The sequence below is a fragment of the Ostrea edulis genome, chromosome 1 (assembly GCF_947568905.1).
Source record: "Ostrea edulis chromosome 1, xbOstEdul1.1, whole genome shotgun sequence".
In the NCBI taxonomy this organism is placed as follows: Eukaryota; Metazoa; Mollusca; class Bivalvia; order Ostreida; family Ostreidae; genus Ostrea; species Ostrea edulis.
Genome location: NC_079164.1, coordinates 31,156,789 through 31,180,152, shown reverse-complemented (window position 1 = coordinate 31,180,152; position 23,364 = coordinate 31,156,789). Strand labels below are relative to the sequence as shown.

Sequence of the window (23,364 nt, the reverse complement as noted above, 5' to 3'; positions counted from 1 at the left end):
TTATAAGCACGGAAACTCAACAACACCCTACTTTCTTAATATGTCGGATCTGAGAAGATGCATGGCCAATAAAGAAATTTATAAAAGCACTGAAAAGGCCACGACACTGTTGGTTATTTAAAACTCAAATTTTCGACACATCCCGCGTCTTTATCAAGAGACATCTATTACATAAACAAATAACACGAAAAAACGACAAGTATCAATAATCTACATTGGTAACAAGAATGATACACTGTTGTGCTGAGTGAGAAAAATGGTTTCGTTGTAAAGAGTGTTAACTGACGATGGTATATATATATATATATATATATATATATATATATATATGATAAAACAATAAAAACCCTAAACAGTCAACATTCAAAGTGTCGTATCTAAATATGCGTACGAGGTCAAATAACTAAGACTATATAAAGGACTAAATTGACCAATGACACGACGGTTATCGTATTATGAATAGCATAATTGATTGGCTGTACATATAATATTCATTGTAATGAATAGGTCCTGAGTACCTCATTCACCTCTGGTGCATCCGCCAAACTCTTCAAGGGGCAAACGAAATAGTTTTACTAATAAGAATATATATATATCATAATGAGTGAAACTTCACTTCCAAACATGTAGTCGTTTTAGGGAGTAAACCTGTACCCCTTCTAGATACAGTCCTGTCACTTATTTGCCATCACATTGACAATTCTGATATACATGTTGTATATCGTTATATTTTCATGGGACTTGGAACTAGTATAAGAATTTTCTTATCAACATTGTGCACAAGTTCATCTTATCAATGTGACCGACAATGCTGAACTTGAAGTTCTTCCACTCCGTCTTGCTTCTCTCAAGTATAGGTAAGTTAATTCCAAATTAAGTAGATTTTAATCATTACAGGTGCACTCCCCATCTCTAAAAACCACTCTGCTATCTAATCATTTATAATCAATCAACAATTTATTCAATTTTATTAGTTTTCATATCTATCAAAATCCGTCCTGTTCGCATCTGTAATCAATTTTCTTCTCATACCATACTTGTAACAATACTTTAAATTATGACAGCATGGTGTCCATGTTTGAATATCAATCTTGTCAAATAACTCTGACTCATCAGAACGTACTCTTTCTTTTGTTTCCCATATTGTCCTTACTCATTGCAAAACTCATTTAAAACAGATATGTATAAAGTGAAATTGAGGAAATTGGGGTATATTATTAAGGCCAATTCAACTTAATTGATAGATTATCATCCCCGCCCGCCCCTCAAAAATTGGCCCGCCCCGAATTTTTTTATTTTGCGAAACTTGCAATTTCCGGAATATTTTCATGTCCGACTCTGGTATTTACACTTCTTGTTTACATTTCCGGTATACCAACGTGAAAAGCCACGTGACGAAAATAGATCTATATGGTTTTCTTAATTTCTCGCGTTCTTACAGACGTAAATCTTGAAGAAGTTAGGTATATTTCTGTTATATCCTTAAATAAAAGCCTAACCTGGAATTAGTCTATGAAAATACCATAGATTGATATCCATCTGCCATTAAAATGATGCGGATCTGTTGAAATAAAAACTCGTTTGTCTTTAATATTTTTCTCAGAAAATAAAAAAAATAAAATCCTCCCACCCGCCCCATACTTTTTGCTGACCCTGGATGATAATCTACTAATTAAGTTGAATTGGCCTAATCGCTGCCAAATTTAAGTGTACCAAAAATAGCAATGTCTATTCACCATATAAATATTTGTGCAGCAAACTTTTTCATAGATATAAATAAAGTGATAAGTGGTTTTAAAGATACTCTCCATGAAATTTTGAAAATAAGTTCAGATTTATGAAATCGGAGAATGATATCGTACGTTGTTACGGCAAAGTGTTCATTGGTATAAAATTTCAGTGTTCACTAGTCCCGCGCTCCTTGAAAGAATTCAAAATAATCAGTGTGGGTTCTGGCAAAGTTGTATCTTTTTGAATGAAACCGAGAACACAGGAAGATGGGGTGTTACTGAGACATCCTAGTCCTGGTACAAAAGCAGTCAACTTAACAATCTTTCATCAAAAAATGCACTTTCCTATTTCAGTGAATATTGATCTCATTCTGAAATGATTCGGCTCTTCTGTTTATCATAAATTACTTGAAAACCGGCCAGTTTTTATTTTGTATCTCGTGTTCATGCATCTTGATTTGACATTAACAATCAACACGATTGGTATGTAATTTCTGCAAATTGTTTTGCCTCCTTTCAAATTTATTTTGTCTCTGATGAATCTATTGAATATCCCGAACTTCAATGCAATAGAAAAAATATTTCATTAAAGTAAATGTTTAATATTTAAGAAAACTTAAATTGGCAAATAAATTGACTTTGATCAAAGAAAAACATACAGTACACTGTAGAAAATATTACGACCCCTTTTAACAATAACATAGTCAATGAATTTTGCGTTTGAAGCCATAAAAAAATCAACAACGATACGATCTCAGTACAGCCAGAAGTTTGGTCATTTTGAAAGATATAATAGTTGATTCAAAGAACTGGTGTACTGAAAATTTATGGGCGAACAAATTACACTCTGTGATAAAAAGTTTTTTTGATTTTAAAGTATTTCATTTTCTTATTCTTTTAAGATTTCTTTTCCATTTCGATTGAGCATCAGTGAAGAGACATTAATTGTCGAAATGCGCATATGGTACATCAAAATTTGTACCGTATAAGTTTTACATTATGACCACTGGGTCGAGGCCTCTGCTGGTGGACTGTTAGTCCCCGAGGGTCTCTACAGCCCAGTAGCTAAGTACTTCCTTACTAGCTTGAAAATACGGATGTATATTTAATTGCTATGATAAAATTTAGAAATTCATTTCAAAATTAAGGATTATCTCCCTCATGCATAGCTCTTATCCTTAGACGAATTTGACTCCACTTTTGGCACTCTGTTTTTCCCTATAATAGCTCTAGCAAGTTTATCGTTATTTCGGATTTCAGACATTTCGGTTGAGCATCACTGAAGAGATATTAATTGTCGAAATGCGCATCTGGTGAATCAAAATTGGTACCATTTAAGTTTTACATGCATATTTACCTTTAAATATAGTTTTTCCCAGTGATCGTTCGTGATTATTGTTTCTTTTTTTTTTAGTCGCTGAAGGTAAAGATAACGAACAGTGATCAATGAAATGTAAAGATAACGAACAGTGATCAATCTCATAACTCCTACAAGCAATACAAAATAGATAGGTGGGCAAACACGGACCCCTAGACACACCAGAGATGGGATCAGGTGCCTAGGAGGAGTAAGCATCCCCTATCGACCGGTCACACCCGCCGTGAGCCTTATATCCTGTTCAGGTAAACAGAGTTATCAGCAGTCAAAATCAGTGTGCCAAGAACGGCTTAACAATCGGTATGAAAAACGTCAGACAGCATTTGACCCAATGATAGGTTGTATCAATCGAGACTATACCATAGACAATATCATAAATCCTGTAAAGAGTAATGCACCCCCCCCCAAGCACACCAGAGGTGGAGTAAGCATCCCTTTTTACACACCCACCATGATCCCTCTATCTTGATAAGGTAAACAAAGCAATTCGTAGCCAAAGTCAGTATGCAAAGAACGGTCTAAAACTTGTTTTTAACAAGATAGACAGCATTCGGTCTAATTACAAATTGTGTTTGCAAATAAGATAGATATAACGGCTATAAAACATGTGAAATGCTGCCATATATGGTATTTATTGTGTTTATGCATCTCATTCTGCGTACATGTACCAGCAACGTTTAAATTGAGGCAGGCTACTGACAAGTCAGTTGATGTCACAGAGGTTTTAACATTCTCGTTTAAAATTGCGAGCTATCACTGGTTCTGATGTGCTTCATACCAATACACGTATCAACATTTTGTCGCGAGTTACGTCCCTCTGCGGGGTCGACCAAAGGTCAATCGGTGAAAAGCCAAGTTTTTATTCTTTACCATTAAAGGTGAAGATAACGATCAGCGATCAATATCATAAGCAATACAAAGTAGATACCAAACGTAAGAGGTTACTACTGTGTCTTTGAACTCATTACTAAGTTTCCATACAAATCAATGGATTGCCCCTCCCTGGAACATTACTGCAGTTGACTGCAATTGATGGAAAAACAGCAAATGTCAAAGCTACAGATCAGAAAATTAGGCCAACGCACAGAAATGCGATTTTTTTTTCGTGCGAGAGGTCAGACAAAGGACGTAAATTGTGTGAAATGTTAAAAGCCTACGATTTGTGACTACGGATTACTCTGTTTACCCGATCTCCAGATTTAAGATGTAGGCTCCGGGCGGATGCTTCCGGTCAACAGGAAATTCTTACACCTCCAGGCACCTGATCCCATCACTGGTATATCCAGGGTTCCGTGCTTGTCCTTCTCTTAATTTTGTATTCTTTATTTTATTTATGAGATTGACCACTGTTCGTTATCTTCACTTGTTCAGTAAAACATCCAAATACGAAGCAGATTTGGAAAACTATAAAGACCCTAAGTCTTAGGGGGCCTCCGTGACCGAGTGGTTAGAGCATCGTGCTCAAAATCACACGTTCTCTCACCTCTGCTCGGCGCGGGTTCGAATCCCGCTTGCGCCGGTAAGTGAGAAAGTTTCCTAGTTTACTTTCGGAAGGTTGGTGGTCTCTTCCCAGGTACATTGTATCTTGGTTCTCTCTTCCACCAATAAAAACTGGGCGCCACCCGATAACTGAAAAATTGTTGAGTGATGCGAAAAACATCAATCAATCAACCATAAGTCTTAATGCGAGCTCAATGGGATATATGGAATGGACATATGAAAGAAAGTGAATGTTGTTATTATATGAAAGGTGAAGATAACGAACAGTGATCAATTTCATAACTCCTATAAGGGATACAAAATAGAGAGTTGGGCAAACACGGATCCCTGGACACACCAGAGGTGGGATCAGGTGCCTAGGAGGAGTAAGCATCCCCTGTCGACCGGTCACACCCACCGTGAGCCCTGTATCCTGATAATGTTAATTGTCTATATGTAGAATTGAAGGCCACAACAAGATATTTGTTTTTCATATAGAGCCTTTAAATACATTCAAACTAAAAAAAAAAAGGGTAGAAATAAAAATAAAGAATCATAATTTGTACTCAAGTGAATTCCAATAGACTTGTGGAAGACCTGATTTTTCAAAGACTATTTAAATATTGTCAATGAGGAATTCCAGTTGTACGTTTTGATGTTGTTGATGTGCTAACTGTTACTTGAATTTTTTTCGAGGTGGGGGGGGGGGGGGGTTTACACTGAAATATATTTGATCGTGTCTTTAGTTTTCCACGAAAGTTTTGTATAACGTGAACCAAAAGACTTTTCGTTAATTCGGGTATCTTAATCATGAAATACAGAATTGGTTTTTAGCTCAACTAAATTGGAAACTAGAGTAAGATTTCCTGATTTAAGTATGTTCGTCTGATGTTTGTTAGCATGCTTTATTCAATTTTAACTTTTAAAAAATTAATCTAGGCATCCTGAGCATGCTGCAAATAATCCTCGGGCAAGGGGTTCACGTTTCTTCAAATTAATGACATCTTATACAAGGGATGCAAATAAAAATAGATTCAAGCTACCAGATAAACCGAACCTTGCATAAAAGGTTCTTCTTTATACAATAAAGATTCATCTTTGGTCAAATCGTGATCTAATTCGAGGCCAGTTAGATCTCATAATAGTGTTTTAATCTTTTACACTACCAAATATCAAATCTTCTTCCTTAGAACCATGAAGCTTCAATTTCATCAATTCCTTATTAAAGTTACTAGAGTTCAGACCACCGCTGGGATTTTGTGATAAATCACACTGCAGATTATTCAATTTCTGCCCAACCGAAAATGGGACTAATCCTCTGTGATAATGCATTGTAGTGTAAAACAGGGCTTTCATGAAATTTTAGAAGGTGTATCTATTTAGTGCATCTATTATGCATGAACGTTATTTCTAAATGACATAAGTTTCTGAAAGCTATAGATGTAAGAACGAAAACCACATAACAACAGAAAAACCAAAAATAAACACGTTTGTTTCACATGAACTTCACAAGAAAATCGTCTCCGAGTAGTAAGAGAATGTTATCAAATCAAATAGCTTTCATGGTTCTTTTCGTAAATTAGTGCACCTGAATGACATACATGTACCTGTAATCGTTATCAACCTTCTACAGATAAAGATCTTTATATCCTGTCAGCATTATCATAAGATAAAAGGGTTTTTTAGAAACTATATGCATGCAAAAATATGCATGTTATACGAACGTGTTTACATGGGCATATGTATTCATCTCTGGTATTTTCGGTAGATATGTGATAATTAAGATATGCGTTGTACTACTTTTATTTACAAATAAAACAGAATCAAGATAAATATTTTGTAGAAGTATTTCTAAATTAATACGAAATATACATATTGTTTGATCTATATCCTTCAGTTACAGAGAAGTTGATAAAAAAAACAACCCAACCATGTACAAATGGTGAATTGTAGAATATTTGCATCACTGCACAATATATCTGGAATGAATAAGCAAAACTTTTCTAGAGTCCGTCAGTATTTTGTTGACGAAAATTATTTTCATTGATACTGGTTAACAATGATCGTAATTGAAAATAAAATTCATGTTATGATATTTCATTTTTTGTGTTCAAATTGTGGCATCCCAGACTTCTTTTACCATATCATCAAATCTTATATGACTAATGAAAGATTATTACATTAACTCTCTCTCTCTCTCTCTCTCTCTCTCTCTCTCTCTCTCTCTCTCTCTCTCTCTCTCTCTCGTTTAAAATTTCAACTGCACTCTGACATTAGATTTTTTTAATTGTTAAATTCTAATCATACTTCTATTTCATGGAGAAATATGAAGCAGGTCATTTTTTAGCATATTTCAATTAATTGTTAACACATTAGTATTGTGCATGATTTTAATTGTCCGTAGCTACACCTTCCTGTGACGTCATAAGGTTTCGCAAAGTCAATGATTTGACGAGATTTACGCATGACAGGAACATAAATTTTGTTGGAGAATTTTTCAATAATTAGTGTAAAAAAAAAGTCTTAAGTTGTATATGAATAGTCAATTACATGTTTCAAATTATGGAATCCAAGGGTAACAACTCTGCTTTCATCAAATTATTTATCAAGTCTAGTATGTGATATATTTCCTTTATTTTTCATAAACATTTTGTATATTTTCTAAAGAAACAGTTTCATGAAATTGTTATGAATACTATTATATCGTTTTAACCAGTTTTTGTGAAATTTTGATAATACTGTTTAAGGAAAATTGCAATTTACTGACGTCGATAACAGGTGTATGTGTGCTAATTCATAAAAAAAATTAATAATACCGCTATATACTTATTTTTTCATTTTTATTTGTTACTAAGACATATTATTTGAAGAATCAGCAATCAAATATAAGATTGAAACTATAATTCTATAGGGGTGGAATTACCTAACTAAGCTAAACCAAAACAGTATGATCATTACGCAGCTATTTGGGGAACCATATCGTTTCCTACACACATTTTAATATATCTATATTACCACGGCTAATTCTGCCAGAAGTCAATATAAACATTTCTGTCAATTTTAAACACCCCGATTAACCGATCCTAATTAGCTCTATTATTGTATTAAAAACCTTTAAAATTTCAGGCCATTTTATTATTATTATAAGCGTCACTGGGGAGGCATTATTTGTCGAAATGCGCATCTGGTGCATCAAAATTGGTACCGTATAAGTTTTACATTATCCAAACAGTCCCGATCAACAATTTCTTGAACAAATCTAAACTGCAGATTATATTCTATGAAAGACCATCTCGATAAAAAAAAATCCCGATAAAATGAGATTGAACTAGCACTACATCAGATTATTCGTGGTTAATCAATTGTACTTTTATTTTAATCATCACCATATTTGTTTCTTTTTTTTAAAAAATCTATATTACTTTTTTTTTTACCTGAGTTCATGATTTTTTCCCATCACGAACTTAGTACCTTGCTAATTGCGATCCTATTAATCAATTTGCATATAGAGAGAACAAATCGCTTCTGCAGTTCTTGATTGTTCCTACTGTTTCCATAATTGTTCTTTACCTTTAATTCGCTAATTGATAATTTTCATTATCTAACAAACGTATTTTTAAAAACGTGCTTGCATTTCGCATTTTATTCAATGAATTGTATGTATTTCTTATCATCAAAGGGGAAAATTCCATGATTTTTTATTTACAAATTAAGAAAATGGAAAACTTGACTAGTTCGTTGATTGTTTGCAATCTTATCACTAAGCTAAAGAACAATATGCATTAAATTTCTTTGAATCAGATATCACTATTGATACATCTCCTTTATCATGTATATTTTTACAACTCCATTTTCACACCTGTCACGAGAAAATGAGGGCAGTACTAATCAGTGCTCTTAAGTACTAATAACAAAATTATCAGTATTTACCACTACTAAGAACAACTTGCGCAAAATTATCTTCAGAATCATTTCCCCCCAATAATTACAGCACCATATTCTTAATCATTGGTAGATAACATAAAAAGAGACACTCGGTATTTTCCTACCAGTACGGCATGTACACACATTTTTGAAATATGTCATAGAATTAGATTTAAATGGTTCATGTTTTCCTTTTTGGGAGTTGAACTATGTTCAATCTCCCTGGGTCATCACGCACTTTTCTGCGCAGTAATTTGTATTGATTTGTATAGTGGTCGTCAGCGGGGGTTCTGTGTCAGCTGATTTACTCCTAGGTAAATCAACATAAACTTTTATAAACATCCGCCATGAAATAATCCATGTAACTTTTCTGAATTAATCTAATTTTGATAAATGACATGTAAATAAATGCAATGATATTGTATTCAATTCAAAGATTTCGATCAAATTGATACTGATAGACATAGAAAAATAAAAGATAAGGTTGAAAATTGTCGTTTGTAGCGCAGCGTCACCTATAAACATTGATAGGGAAACGAACGACAACTGCACACAAGCCCTATTGACACCGTGGCGCGAAATATCGAATATGGTGCGAAACCTCAGAAAATTTACAAGAAATAACTCTACAACATTGTGTATGTGTATATATTTGTTGTTTTTTTTAACGTGATATAAAAAATGCTTGATGTTACATGTAGATTGAATTAAAACACGTCATTCCCAGTCAACAACTTTCGATTGGGATCGGAATACGAAATAAAATTTCTTATATCCGGTGGCAAAGTGAAACTGCTTCATGCTTCAAGTTATTGAATTACGTAGTAATTGCACGTTACACATTAGAGAACTGTTCCTTTTAATAAAGAAAGTCACAAAATAGATACAAAATGAGTGTACCTTATTCATTACTGTTACCGAGCTTTCGTCGACTATAATCTCGAAATGGCGTGTTTCGCTGCGCTTGATGACGGTAAGGTCCACATTTTCTACGTGAGTAGTGTGGTATTTGTTTATGAATTTTTTGCGCATACATGGTATGTCTCGGCTAGGAATAATGGAAACTTTCTCACCTATGTATGTAAAGACATATTAATCTCTATTTTTAAAAATGTAGAACACTTTTATCAAATGACAATGTTTGAAAACGCTTAGAGCCCCGATGTCAGAATTTCCTTTTCCAACACATCAATATGTCAAATTCATTATCCTTTCTGAATAGTATGTACCATATTTTGTACCAATTATCCATTTTGAATTCCCTATTACAATGGGATTTTGCTGCACTCTGTAATGTTTGAGTGGATGTCATGAGTGTGTGTCAAACAGAAATTTTAAGAGCATGGGATAAGGTGCTGCCATGTATTACTTCACTATCAAAGTTTAACCCAGTTGCCACAATGTTGAATTTATGCTGCAAAAAGGATTGGAAATTGCTCTGGTCAAAACACATTGTTTATTTGTCTACAGATGAAAGAGACATGAGGATTCTCCCTCACAAACTGAAAAAAAAAAATAGTTATGGATCTTGTACATGTATAGTTTATTAATCACTATAGATTTCCAGCATCACAAGTCTGATTCCACTATATGCTTTCCATACTGTCAGGTTCATTCACCCCCTGTTTGAGCCACAGTATAATATCCCAAATACCTTGGTAATAAATAACATTATTTGACTAGTGTTTCATTTTTAGCGGAGTTGCGATGAAGTCGAACTCGGCTTATGATCTGATGAAGTGCCTTTGGGCGGGCAGTCGGGCACGCATCAACATTTCATTTCCGCACCATAGCTCTTGAGCAAATTATAGGATCTCATTCAAACTTAGATGGATTGTCACCCTCAGTAAGATGAGGAAGCCTATCGATTCTGGGGTCACTAGGTCAAAGGTCAAGGTCACTGGCTATAAATAGACTGAAATTTGGAGAAAATTTTGTTTTCCGCACCATAGCTCTTGAACGAAGTATAGGATCTCAATCAAACTTAGATCGATTAAGTAAGACAAGAAGCCTATCGATTCCGGGGTCACAAGGTCAAAGTCACTGTGGCTATAAATAGACTGAAATTTGGAGAAAATTTTCTTTTCTGCACTATAATTTTTTAACAAATTATAGGATCTCAATTAAACTTAGATGGATTATCGCCCTTGATGAGACAAAGAAGCTTATTGATTTTGGTCAAGGGTTAAAGGTCAAGGTCACAAAGGATTTAAGTCGGCTGAAATTTATGTACGCAAAATTTTGCTCCCTGCTTGATAATTCTTGAAAACTTTTCTGCCGGTTCCCTCTATGCCCATTCCTTGCGCAACTCGGTTTGTGCATTTCCGATGCCCGACAATTTTTAATTTGTTTACATTTCATTTATTTTGAGTTATTATACAATTATTTACCATTCCATTGATCCTCTACAGGACTGTAGTATACTCAGGTGACAGTTTAGCATATTGGACTACCTTTTCAAGTAATGAATCCTTAGAATTAGCTATAACTAGGATTAAACTTGAATGTATATATACAGGGGAAAAACTTCTTCATAACTGCAAGGCATTGATAACCATATTGATTTGAATGTTTGGGCCATACTATGTGGTCACATTTTTCATGAGAATATAAAGGGGTGAGATTCTAGAAAACAACAACACGACTTCAGTTACTCGAGGAGCGTTGTGGCCCATGGGCCTTCCATTATCCATGTTTGCTGTTGTAATGCTTTGAAAAACAACAACAGTTGATTTGTATCTAAAATCATGATAATATTCAGTCATTTATCCCCCTACCCTTCCAGTACTATCTTTTCTAACTGAATTTCCACAATGTTCAACTCCCACGAGTACTTTAAGTACTTTGATTAATATTGCTTGTTGCTCTTCCTCGGTTATGTTGAAAAGGATATTACTTTAATCGTCTTCATTTTTTCCCACTTTCGATGTAGAGGTAAAAATCTCTTAATTAAATAATTTTACCTTAAATTTTGATCATGTCGAATACAAGTATACATGTATGTATGTACGTATTTTACTCATAAACAAGCTACAACAAGAACATTTTCCTGAAATATTGTTTTGACTTTGTGACATAACTTTTAACGAGGAACAGAAATTTATGTAATTGTCAATATATATATATATATATATATATATATATATATATATATATATATATATCATGTCAAAAAATGAATGAAGAAATCGGCACAGTTGTTAAATAATTTAATAGAATAAAATCCAAAATGATTAATCAACGATCAGTTCCTGCGGATTTTATTCTTTTAAATTATATATATATATATATATAAAGTCTCTTTTTCGAAATAAAATCTAAAAACAAAAAAAAACAAAAAAAACCTCTAAACACTTTCTAAAGATATTTCGACCGTGTTACCAGTCTTCTTCAGTCGTGTTTGTCCGGAAGACAAAAAGATAAACACAACTGAAGAAGACCGGTAACACGGTCGAAATATTTCTAGAAAGTGTTCAGAGTTTTATATATAATACAATGTTTTTAAACTCGTCACTCTGATAAAAAGTTAATATATATCCATCTGTTTTGTTCATTATTATCGTAGCAACAAAGTAATATGATTTCAATATTTATGCAAAAAATGGTGAAAATTTATATTTAACCTTTAAATGTCTTTCAAATGTCAATAATTCTTCGATATTCGCAGAAAGGAAAATTAATCAAAAATACTCGTTTTTTCATCAAAAGTCAAAACATCCGGAAAAAGTCGCATATTTCTGATATTATATTGTAAGATCACTATCATATTTCTATAAATAACAAAATAAGAAATAGATACACTCTTCAACTCTTCTTAAATTTTAAGTTTTCATCAGGTCTCTTTGAAACACGACTAGTTTCATAGAACTGGCATCATATTGACCATGAATATTTGGAGACATAAAATATCCTAATACGTGTACTTTTAGCTCACCTGAGCTGGAAACTCAACTGAGCTTTTCTGATCGTCTGTTGTCCGTCGTCTGTCCGTCTGTAAACGTTTCACATTTTCGACTTCCTCTCTAGAACCACTGGGCCAATTTCAAATAAACTTGGCCAAGAGCATCCTTGGGTAAAGGTTATTCAAGTTTTTTCAAATGAAGGGCAACGTCCCATTCAAAGGGAGATAATCACAAAAATAGGGTGAGGTCATTTAAAAATCCTCTTCTCAAGAACCGCTGAGCCAGAAGATCTGAAATTTACATGAAAGCTTCCTGACATAGTGAAAATTCAAGTTTGTTAAAATCATGGCCCCGGGGGGTAGGATGGGGCCACAATAGTTTTACATACAAATATATAGAGAAAATCTTTAAAAATCTGCTTCTCAAGAACCACTGGGCCAGAAAAGATAGCTTCTTGACATAGTGCAGATTCAAGTTTGTAAAATCATGGCCCCTGGTGGTGGGTTGTGATCAAAGTTTTACATGCGAATATATAGGGAAAATCTTTAAATATGGCCCAAGGGGACTCAGGTGAGCGATGTGGCCCATGGACCTCTTGTTTATGTATTATGTTGGGACTTTGAATGCTTCATTTGAATGATATAACATTTTCCTATCCACACCAAGACCTCACAAACTGTACATATATTTACCTATCAATCATTTCAGAAAAAAGGGGTTCCTTGGAAAAGGATGGTTGTCTTTTTTAAAATTGGCGGAGGATTCATAATATACATGTATCATGAAAATGTTAACTTCATTCTCAGTCCAACTAATCAAAGGCTGACTGATTTTGAAATATGATGTGCTTGAATTGATTGGATTAAAGATTTTGTTGCATACACATCTATATATTGAAATATTTTCTTTTCTCTAATGTATTCCCTAATGTTGTCAGTGAGTATTTTAATCTTTAAAATCTTTTTTAAATATATTACTCGATAGATTATGACAGGTTCTGGTTTTTGCACTATATTTATGCATATGACTAAGACTATTGCTATTACTTCACATAGCATATCATATAGACAAAAAATATTTTACTCCTGTTTAGATAATTTGAACTGGAGCCCGAAGTAAGATTTTGTGACCGAAGTTTGTTTAGTCTGTCTGTATACTTTACACACTTTCAAATTCTCAAGTTTTACTGGGTCAATTTCATCCAGACCTGACGCATTGTTTTAAAAATCGAACAACTCTATAAAAAAACGAGCCTTACCTGAAAGATGCTTTACATAATGAAGATTGCACTTCTTCAAAGCATGACCCCTAAGACCAGTGCGAAATCACATAGGGGTTAAAAGTTTTTGAAAGAAGAATAGAGAGCATTATAATTTTCTCAAGCCCCACAATGCTAAAATTTTTCAAATATGCAAACAGTGTAGATTATGGCTGTTTAAACCACATACATCCACAACCACTTCCTCTTACATTATGAGAACCACATTATTATACTTTTTCAAATATAGAACAGTACGGATTTAAGTTTGTTTAAACCACAATCCACCCACCTCAAAGCCACAATTTAAAAAATGGGTTACGTACTTATCATCTATAGGTTGAACATTATATTAATCCCGTGTAATAATGTACCACGTCTGCTACATAACGTAAAACAAATTTTCATTGCATTTTGATAAGATTATATTAATCCTGTGTAATAATGCACCACGTCTGCTACATAATGTAAAACAAATTTTGATTGCATTTTCCGACGTGCCAATGGGAAAATATATCTAGATGAGATTTCCGGAACTCTTGTGTGAAAAGGTTCAGTCAACTCCAGACTGGTACCATAACATCCGAATATGTTGACTGTAGCAAAGAGGATGAATTGTTACAAGCACAAAACACAAAGAAGCTAGAGAGGATCAGCCTACCATTTTTCATCATTGTGCAGGAACCAAATTCAGTGGTAGAGAGGAGAAACGGCTATAGGCAATATCGGAGAAAATAAAACATTAGATTAAAAATGGAGAAAGGACATCTCGTGATTCACATCGATGAGTTTCAGAAGGAGCCAGAGTCTACACTGGACACCTCAGATATCTAACAATTTCATTTTGAGGAAGCAACACTTTGGATGACCTCAAGGTGATGTCAGCTCCTGCTAAGACCAAAGGTTCAGAGATCTTTGCTACAAGTACCAAGATGGTTTCGATAGAAAAGATATCTCTACAAAAAAGTGTGCTAATCCCCTGATATTGATGTACAGGTTTGTTGACTTAAATGGAAATATTCAGGAAAGTTATTGTGACGATAGCAAACATGATGCTGGAATAAGGCTTCCTCAGTATATGCAAAATAGAAAAATACAGAACTAGTTACATTGTATTCTTACTTGGTGGAATAGTTGCCTCCTCGGTCTTATTCAGGAGCATCACTATGAAGGTAGCTAATGTAGTTAACGAGTCCTAACTTCTAAATATAATAGTTATGAAACGTTTTATTAGAATTTGAACAGATGGAAGTTTATAACTTTTTGTCCTTTAATTTTTCCTTATGCCTCCTTTCATAATTCGAAATACCATACGGTAAATGTGAATAACGAGATGCCTGTGTCGTTTGTATTGTGAAAAGTAAAACTATCCGGAATATTTCGTTTTGAAATCAATTCATACTGAACACATTCGGTATAAGAATATAAAGCATAATAATTTTGGTAAATCCTGTAAGTTCTGTTTCATTCAAAAATGTATCTCTTTTCGACTAAAATCGCATAATGGCATTTAGCATGTCTATTAATACGCAATTTCCTTTCTTTTTTATGTTCATTCCTTGAATAAGGCCTTCGGAACAATCATATTAAAAATTAGAAGAATTGTAACAAACTGTCAAGGACTAAATGATGTCAGAGAAAGGAAGGATATTTTCCAATACTATAAACAACACTACCAAAAAAAAAAAACTGCAGTAACTTATGTTTAGCTGATTATATTTTACTGTAGAAATGGAACTGGTTATTAAAACTGCATGGGGATATGAAGTTTGTTACAACTCTTTTGCTTCAAATTCCAGAGGAAAAGCTATTTTACATAATAACTTTTACTTCCAAATGAATGAACGAATAGCTGATCAATTTAGTAATCTACTGGCTTCGGACGTTAGAACTGCAAAACAGAAAATATGTTTAATTTACATATATGGCCCTACAAGGATACCACTATGTATGAAAATATGTCAAATGAAAAGGAAAGATAACGAATAGTGATACTTCTTTCAATCTTACGATATTTCAATTGGCAACAGAATTTCACCTCTATGATGAATTCTGTGAAAAGACGGAATATGGTGGATCAAAAGTGTAAGAGGAAGATCAAAATATCTTATAGAACACATGAAACCAAAAATGCGTACCATCTATCCTCTAGTAAAACAGAAGTCAAATAATCATATCACTGAAGAGACATTATTTGTCGAAATGCGCATCTGGTGCATCAAAATTGGTACCGTATAAGTTTTACATTATGACCCCTGGGTCGAGGCCTCTGCTGGTGGACTGTCAGTCCCCGAGGGTATCTACAGCCCAGTAGCTAAGTACTTCGTTACTAGCTTGAAAATACGGATGTATACTTAATTGCTGTTATAAAATTTAGAAATTCATTTCAAAATTAAGGATTATCTCCCTCACGCATAGCTCTTATCCTTAGACGAATTTGACTCCACTTATTTTGGCACGCTGTTTTTGGCTTTAATAGCTCTAAAACTTCATTGTTATTTCGGATTTCAAACATTTCGGTTGAGCATCACTGAAGAGACATTATTTGACGAAATGCGCATCTGGTGCATCAAAATTGGTACCGTATAAGTTTTACATAGGTTACATGAGGAATATGTATTGGTTCCAGTTGACAAAGCTTTCTAAACATTTTTGGTTCCTGTTGACAAAGCTTGACACAAAACTGTCTTTGTTTGTAAGGTTCATTATTACATTTGTATTTTAACCGTACAAGACATTATTTCCATTTTTGGTAATCAAACTTATCTTCCGAGGTCTCTTTTAAAAGATGATTTTTTTTTTCGAAATCACTCTTCAATTTGGCCCACCTTCTCGCCAATGGATCACAATTTTTCAAAATGATACATTTTTTGTATATCACAAGCTGACATCGTGTCAGGTTTCTTTAAGCTTGGAAAGGGATATTTAAAAGAATATCCAAATTCATCTTACAGATTTGTTTTATGTGCAGAAATTTGATGTCTTACAATAAAAAGTAACGAAAACATTAAATGAATTCAAATAAGTAATATGAATATTTTATGTCAACATATGCTGGTGATGAATGTATATTGAATGTATATTGGTAAATTATGGTTCAGAAATATCATTTAAGGCTATAAGCTACAATGTCACATTACTGTAAATTACAATGATTTCAATACAGAATCAACCATTATATTCTAAATACAGAAAGTTTCATGCTTAGAATTGACAAATTAAATTCAAAATTTGATTTTTATGAAATTAAAGGTGCAATAAATTCTCACTTGTAATTGGATTGCCCCATTGACAAACTGTAATGATTTCATTAATTTTTGTAATTCAAAAATATAATTTTAAACTGGAATGTCCGTACCTTCATATTTGGAAAACATAACACAAATGAATTATTCCAATCATTCACTAGTATATAAATGTTCATAAAACATTATATATTCATAAAATGAAATGCTTAGATATCAATTTATAAGCGAATTATTTAAGTCATTCAATACCATATTAATGTCTAAACATGTAACACAATATGTATTTATGAAAAACGTGAAGAAAATTGTTGTCATTCTCATACTTCCTATTGGTAGAATAGATAATAAAACGAAAACACGGGCCTCTGGATATACAAGAGGGAATATCAGGTGTTTAAGAGGATCAAGCATTCCTCCCTGATCCCACCTCTGTTATATCCAGGGATCCGTGTTTGCTCAACTCTTATTTTGTATTGCTTGTAGGAGTTATGAGATTGATCACTGTTCGTTATCTTCGCCTTTCATATATACACGGTCTGCTAATTAAAATGATTCCCTAAGATGGATGAACATTAATCTTCCTACTCTTTCTATTTCTGACATTAGTTATCTGATTTTCTTATCAGGTGTGCATATGTATGTATAGTCCAGAGAGAGAGAGAGAGAGAGAGAGAGAGAGAGAGAGGAGCAATACCTACAACAACACCATTAACCGAAAAGAACAATTTGTTGCATGTTGATTTCACATGTTAATCTCTGAAAACTAAGTGAATGTCATAAGGGAAAACAGTTTTCATGTTTATTTTTGTAAGTAGCACCTGATGGATATCTTCGAATCATTATTGACCTGCTAAAGATAATTATCTTAGTTATAACATAAAAAGATTTTTGGAAACTATATATATGCAATAGATATGCATGTTACATGAACATGTTTACATGGGCATATGTATTCATCTTGGGATTTTTCTGTAGATATGTGCTTGATTTACGTACGATGACAGGTGGAAGTATCATTTTTACTACTCTGATTGACAAAAAATAAATATTTTGTACAAGTTATTTCAAATCCAGAGAGTATATACAAATTGTTTAGTCCATATACTACATGAAAGGTGAAGATAACAAACAGTGATCAATCTCATAACTCTTATAAGCAATACAAAATAGAGAGTTGGGCAAACACGGACACCTGGACACACCAGAGGTATGATCACGTGCCTAGGATGAATAAGCATCCCCTGTCGACCAGTCATATCCGCCATGAGCCCTATATCTTGATCAAGTAAACGGAGTTATCCGTGGTCAAAATCAGTGTGCCAAGAACCGTCTAACAATATGAACAAAACATCCATCTACAAATTATGAACTGTAAAATATTTGTACAATATACCGCATAACGAGATTTTTTGCAATAATCCAATTTTCGCTTTCTTTGCGAGTATTTTTGAACCATGAACAATTAAATTTGCATAACATTGACAGCGAGTGTGTACCATATCTTACAGGTTAAGAATGATTCAGTGAGTAGAAACTCACCACCTTGGATGTAGAATTAATCATCTTAAATGATGGCCAGGTGTTATCACTCTGTACATGCACTTGTTAACTTGTTGAGTGATAACACACGTAATTAACGTTAATGTCTGTTCTGTACAAAATTGAAACTTGCTAATTACTTTGTAACTCTATAAATCGACTGGGAGAATCGCAAAAAAAGAGAACTACACACAAATGAAAGATAGCAGTGTTTGGGAGAATTTTCGCAAAATTTCTGATACGCTATAAAACCGTTATACGGAACTCGGAGTAAACGAGACTGACATATCAGGGATGGAATAATAAAGCAATCTAAGTGCCGTCGGTACTTTCCCGAAGAAAAGAATGCCCATCAGTAATGATTATAAATGATTGTGATGGGAAATAATGCTATCATGATGTTATATCATTGTGTTCCAATTCTTTTGTCTTATACTATTATCATATCATCAAATTATATATGACTAATAAAAGATTATTTCGTTAACTCTCTATCTCGTTTAAAATGTTACAATTGATTATACTTCTATTTCACGCGGTAAAAACCCAATTAATAAACATTTATTGGCACACTAAATTGTTTTATATACAAACTTTTGTATTAATATTTATATTATCTCATTGATGCCTCATTATTTTTAAAAGATGCCCTGTTAGAAACCCCAATTTTTCTTTAACCAATCAGCTTTAATCTGTATCGCCTTCATTACTTTGTATTTGCCCTCTTGACCTAGAGATTAATTTTGCAGCTGCAATCGGCTCTTCCCCTCTACCCCTCAATTTATTTTATTTAGTTTTATACTTATGTGAATTTTCATACACCACTTCTTCACTGTATTTCATGCTTTTCTGTGCTCTTTTGTGTACCACCTTTTTGCTATACTTTTTTATAATTATGATTGGTAAGATTTATTTTTAGTTAATGTAGTTAGTTTTCTTGAAGTTGTATTGGCTGGAATATCTAATGTATGACTTGTCATTATGTCTCTCATTGCATCTAGTAAGATTTTACCAGGTTTGCTTGCCTGTATATCCCAACCAATTATTATTATTCAGATTTTGTTTTAGATATTGTGTTTCTACGTCATTCATTTGATTAAATGACGTTTTCGCTCATATAACGTTGTTCCTCTTTTTTATGATGTATAAGTTACAGCAAAAACTAGCTGCGAATTGCCCTTTTGATAGGAGATGTACTTAGTAAAATTTGTGAATATAAATACTGATTTTATAACGTTTGTCGTGTAATTCAAAATTTTTTTTTATTAAATTTAGTCTTTGGTATGATTTTAATTAGTGAGCTAAAAAAGAAAACAATACGCACATTGCGCAGTTATTTGTGAGGGACCACTATATAGTTTTATGAACCATATCTATTTTGCCACGGCTGATTCTGCCAGAAGTCAAATTAACTGATCCTAATTAGCTTTATTGCTAGATTTAAAACTATGCATATCATTCTATCATCCAAACAGTTCCGATACATAATTTTAATAAAGAAATAATTGTTGAATAACAAAACATGAACAAACTGCTGATTTTATTTTTATTTACAGTTCATCTCAATCAAAATAAATAAATTCCGATAAAATGAAATTCAATTTGTTCATTCATTCGTGGTTAATCAATTATATTTCTATTTGCCGTTATCATTTTACAATATCAAGTATTACTAATTTGTTAATCACCATCATAATACATTCTTCTAAATCCTAAATGAAATTATTTTCAAAATAGAGCTATCAAAATAATTCATTTTTATCAGGAAGGCAATGTCTAGCACATCGTGATCAAATCAAAGAATTTATGAAGAGAAAAACTCACTTTGGCAATTCTTGATTGTTCCTAATATATTCATAGCTGTGCTTTACATTTCATTTGTTAATCGATTGTTGTAACGTATTCCGGTTTTAAATGTGCTTGCATTCCGCATTGCATTAATCTCTGATTGATTTAGGGAAATATTGCATAAATTTTTATCAAGAAATTAAGGAAAGAGAAGATGTGACTACTCCATTGATTGTTTGGTATCGTTCTAATGAAACACAACATGCATTATTACAGGAAAGGTGTTTTATACATACAATTTTTTTTCAAACATGTCCTTTATCGTGGTTATCTTTAACTCCATTTTCAAATTGTCTGTTGCGAGAAAAATGATGGCAGTTGTAATCAGTCAATAGTTCTCAGTACCAGTGACAATAAGCATCTCTATTTACACTAAAATCATCAGTGTGTGTTGTGACAAAATGGATGTACATAATCGACACACGTAGTAATGAGTACTGTGAATCACAACAATACTCAATTTTCTTTCCCGTAGTTATCGTAAAATTGAGATTCAATGAAATATTTCTCTTAAAAAAACCAATCTTTTTCAGTTGTACAATTTTTGTTTTGCCATATTTCTTCGAAATCGGTCATTGGGTTTTTGTTTTATATCGAGATTAGTGATAACCTTAGATTAAATATCACATCATGTCCAGGGGTCCGTGTTTGCCCAACTATCGATTTTGTATTGCTTATAAGAGTTATGGGATTGATCACTGTTATCTTCAAACAAACATGTAATAATGGACCACGTAAGTTACATAGTGGAACACAAGACCTTGGATGTATTTCCTACTTGCATGATTGTTTAAAAATAAATCTAGATGAGATGTCTGGAGTTCTTCTATGAAAGGTTACGTCAACTCCAGACAGGTACCATAACAGCCAAATGTGTTGACCGTAGCCATAAAATCTGAGCTTTTACAAACGTAAAAACACAAAGAAGCTAGCGAGGGTCAGCCTACCATTTTTCAATACTGCGCACAAACCAGCTTCAGTGGTAAAGGGGAGATAACGGCTATAGACAATATCGGTTTCTCGGAGAAAACAAAATGGAGAAAGGACAAATCATGATGCATATCGGCGACTTTCACAAGGAGCCAGTGTCTAAATTAGACATCTCAGATATCTTTCAACTTTATTTGAGGAAACAGCGCTCTGGATGGCTTCACACTGATCAAAGATCAAATGTTCAGAGATCTTCGCTTCAAATGCCAAGATGGGTTCGATTGAAGAGTCCGGTCATCTCTACAAAAATGATATTGGTTTATATGTTTGTTGATTTTATCGGGAATATGCAGGTTATTTATTGGGACAATAGTAAACATGGGATTGGAAAACGGCTACCTCAATATGCGAGTATGCAAACTAACAATATACAAAATCTATTCGTAGTTTTTACTTGGATTGTACCCGCTCACCGTGGCCCTGATTAATCCCGTGTTATGGAGAAACATGTCTATGAAGTTAGCTAATTTTGTTGACGATTCCTAACTTCGGAAAGTAACAGTTATGAAACGATTTATTAGAATTTGAACAGATGAGAATTTATAACTTTTGATATTTCCATTTTCGCTTGTGCTCCCCTTTTATTAATCGAAATACCAGTCAGTAAATGACAATGCTGAGATGAATATGCTCTTTCTAACGACAATAGTAAAACTGTCCGGGATATTCTATTGCTGTGTATTTTGGTTTTAAAATTAATGTATACTAAAGACCTCGGGTATAAAAATATAAAGCATGATAATTTCCGTAAGTACTATCAGTTGTTTGATTCAAAATGTATATATTTGGACTAAAATTGCATAATGGCATTTAGCATGCCTATTGACTCTCATGTTCCTTTCTTTCATTTATTTGTATTATTTCATTCTTTAAAGGAAGACCGTGTTCACGGCGTAAAGCGCCAATGGCAATCAGTAGTCAAAATCATTTGCACTTTCAATCATACCTCAAACTACAACAAATTTAGCAAATTAACAAGGATTAAATGTCAGAAAAAAGGAAAGATGTTTCCCATATTATACTATACACAGTAGTATCAAAGGTAAACAGCAGTCATTTATGTTTAGCTAATCATATTCTACTAAAGAAATGGAGTTGGGTATTACAAAAGAATGGGGACATGAAGTATGTTACAGCTCTTTTGCTTCAAATTTGAGTGGAAAACTATTTTACTTAATAATAACTTTCACTTCCAAATGTATGAGCGAATAGCTGATATTTTTAGTAATATACTTGCTTTAGGAAACAATTGCAAATAAGCAATTAAACGGTCTCCTGTTAACGTCACATATGAGAATCGGTGTACACAGCTTTTCTGTTCATTAACATCATAGCAACAAAATATTGATGTGATTATTCATTTCAATATTTGAAACGAAAATTGATGAAAATTTATATTAAACTTTTCAAGTAAGTTTTCGCTTTCAGAAGAGAAAGTCAGCAAAATTCACATTTTTAATCTCAAGTTAACCCAATACGGAAAAGTGCATTTCTGCATAGAATTATAACATTATAACATTACGATTATAACATCATGCTGGTGGACTGTTAGTCCCCGAGGGTCTCTTACAGCCCAGTAGCTAAGTGCTTTGTTACTAGCTTGAAAATACGGATGTATATTTAAATTTAGAAATTCATTTAAAAATAAAGGATTATCTCCCTCACGCATAGCTCTTATCCTTGGACGAATTTGACTCCACTTTTTTAGCACACGGTTTTTCCCTATAATAGCTCTAAAACTGCATTGTTATTTCGGATTTCAAACATTTCGGTTGAGCATCACTGAAGAGACATTATTTGTTGAAATGCACATCTGGTGCATCAAAATTGGTACCGTATAAGTTTTGCATCATTGTAATTTTTAAGATAAATAAGAGTATTAAAAAGTTGTTTATACTTTTCTACTCCACTCAAATTTGAAAGTCAAATCATGTTCCTTAAATATATTATTCATTTCACTTAATTGGCATCATATTGACAATGGATATTTCAAGACGCAATCCGTCCCGGTACCAGTACTTTAGTTTTATATTTTGATAGGACTTCGAATGATATAACATTTTTCCTA

General features: G+C 33.3%; 1 protein-coding gene across 1 annotated transcript in view; it reads left to right on the top strand.

Annotated features, from left to right (window-relative positions):
• Positions 1-777: 777 nt before the first annotated feature.
• LOC125663993 (perlucin-like) overlaps positions 778-23,364 on the top strand; it is a 43,733-nt gene continuing 21,146 nt past the window's right edge. The window contains exon 1 of the mRNA XM_048896486.2: positions 778-857. Within this exon, the coding sequence (XP_048752443.2) occupies positions 809-857 (49 nt within the window). The 5' untranslated portion in view covers positions 778-808. The remainder of the gene's footprint in view (positions 858-23,364) is intronic.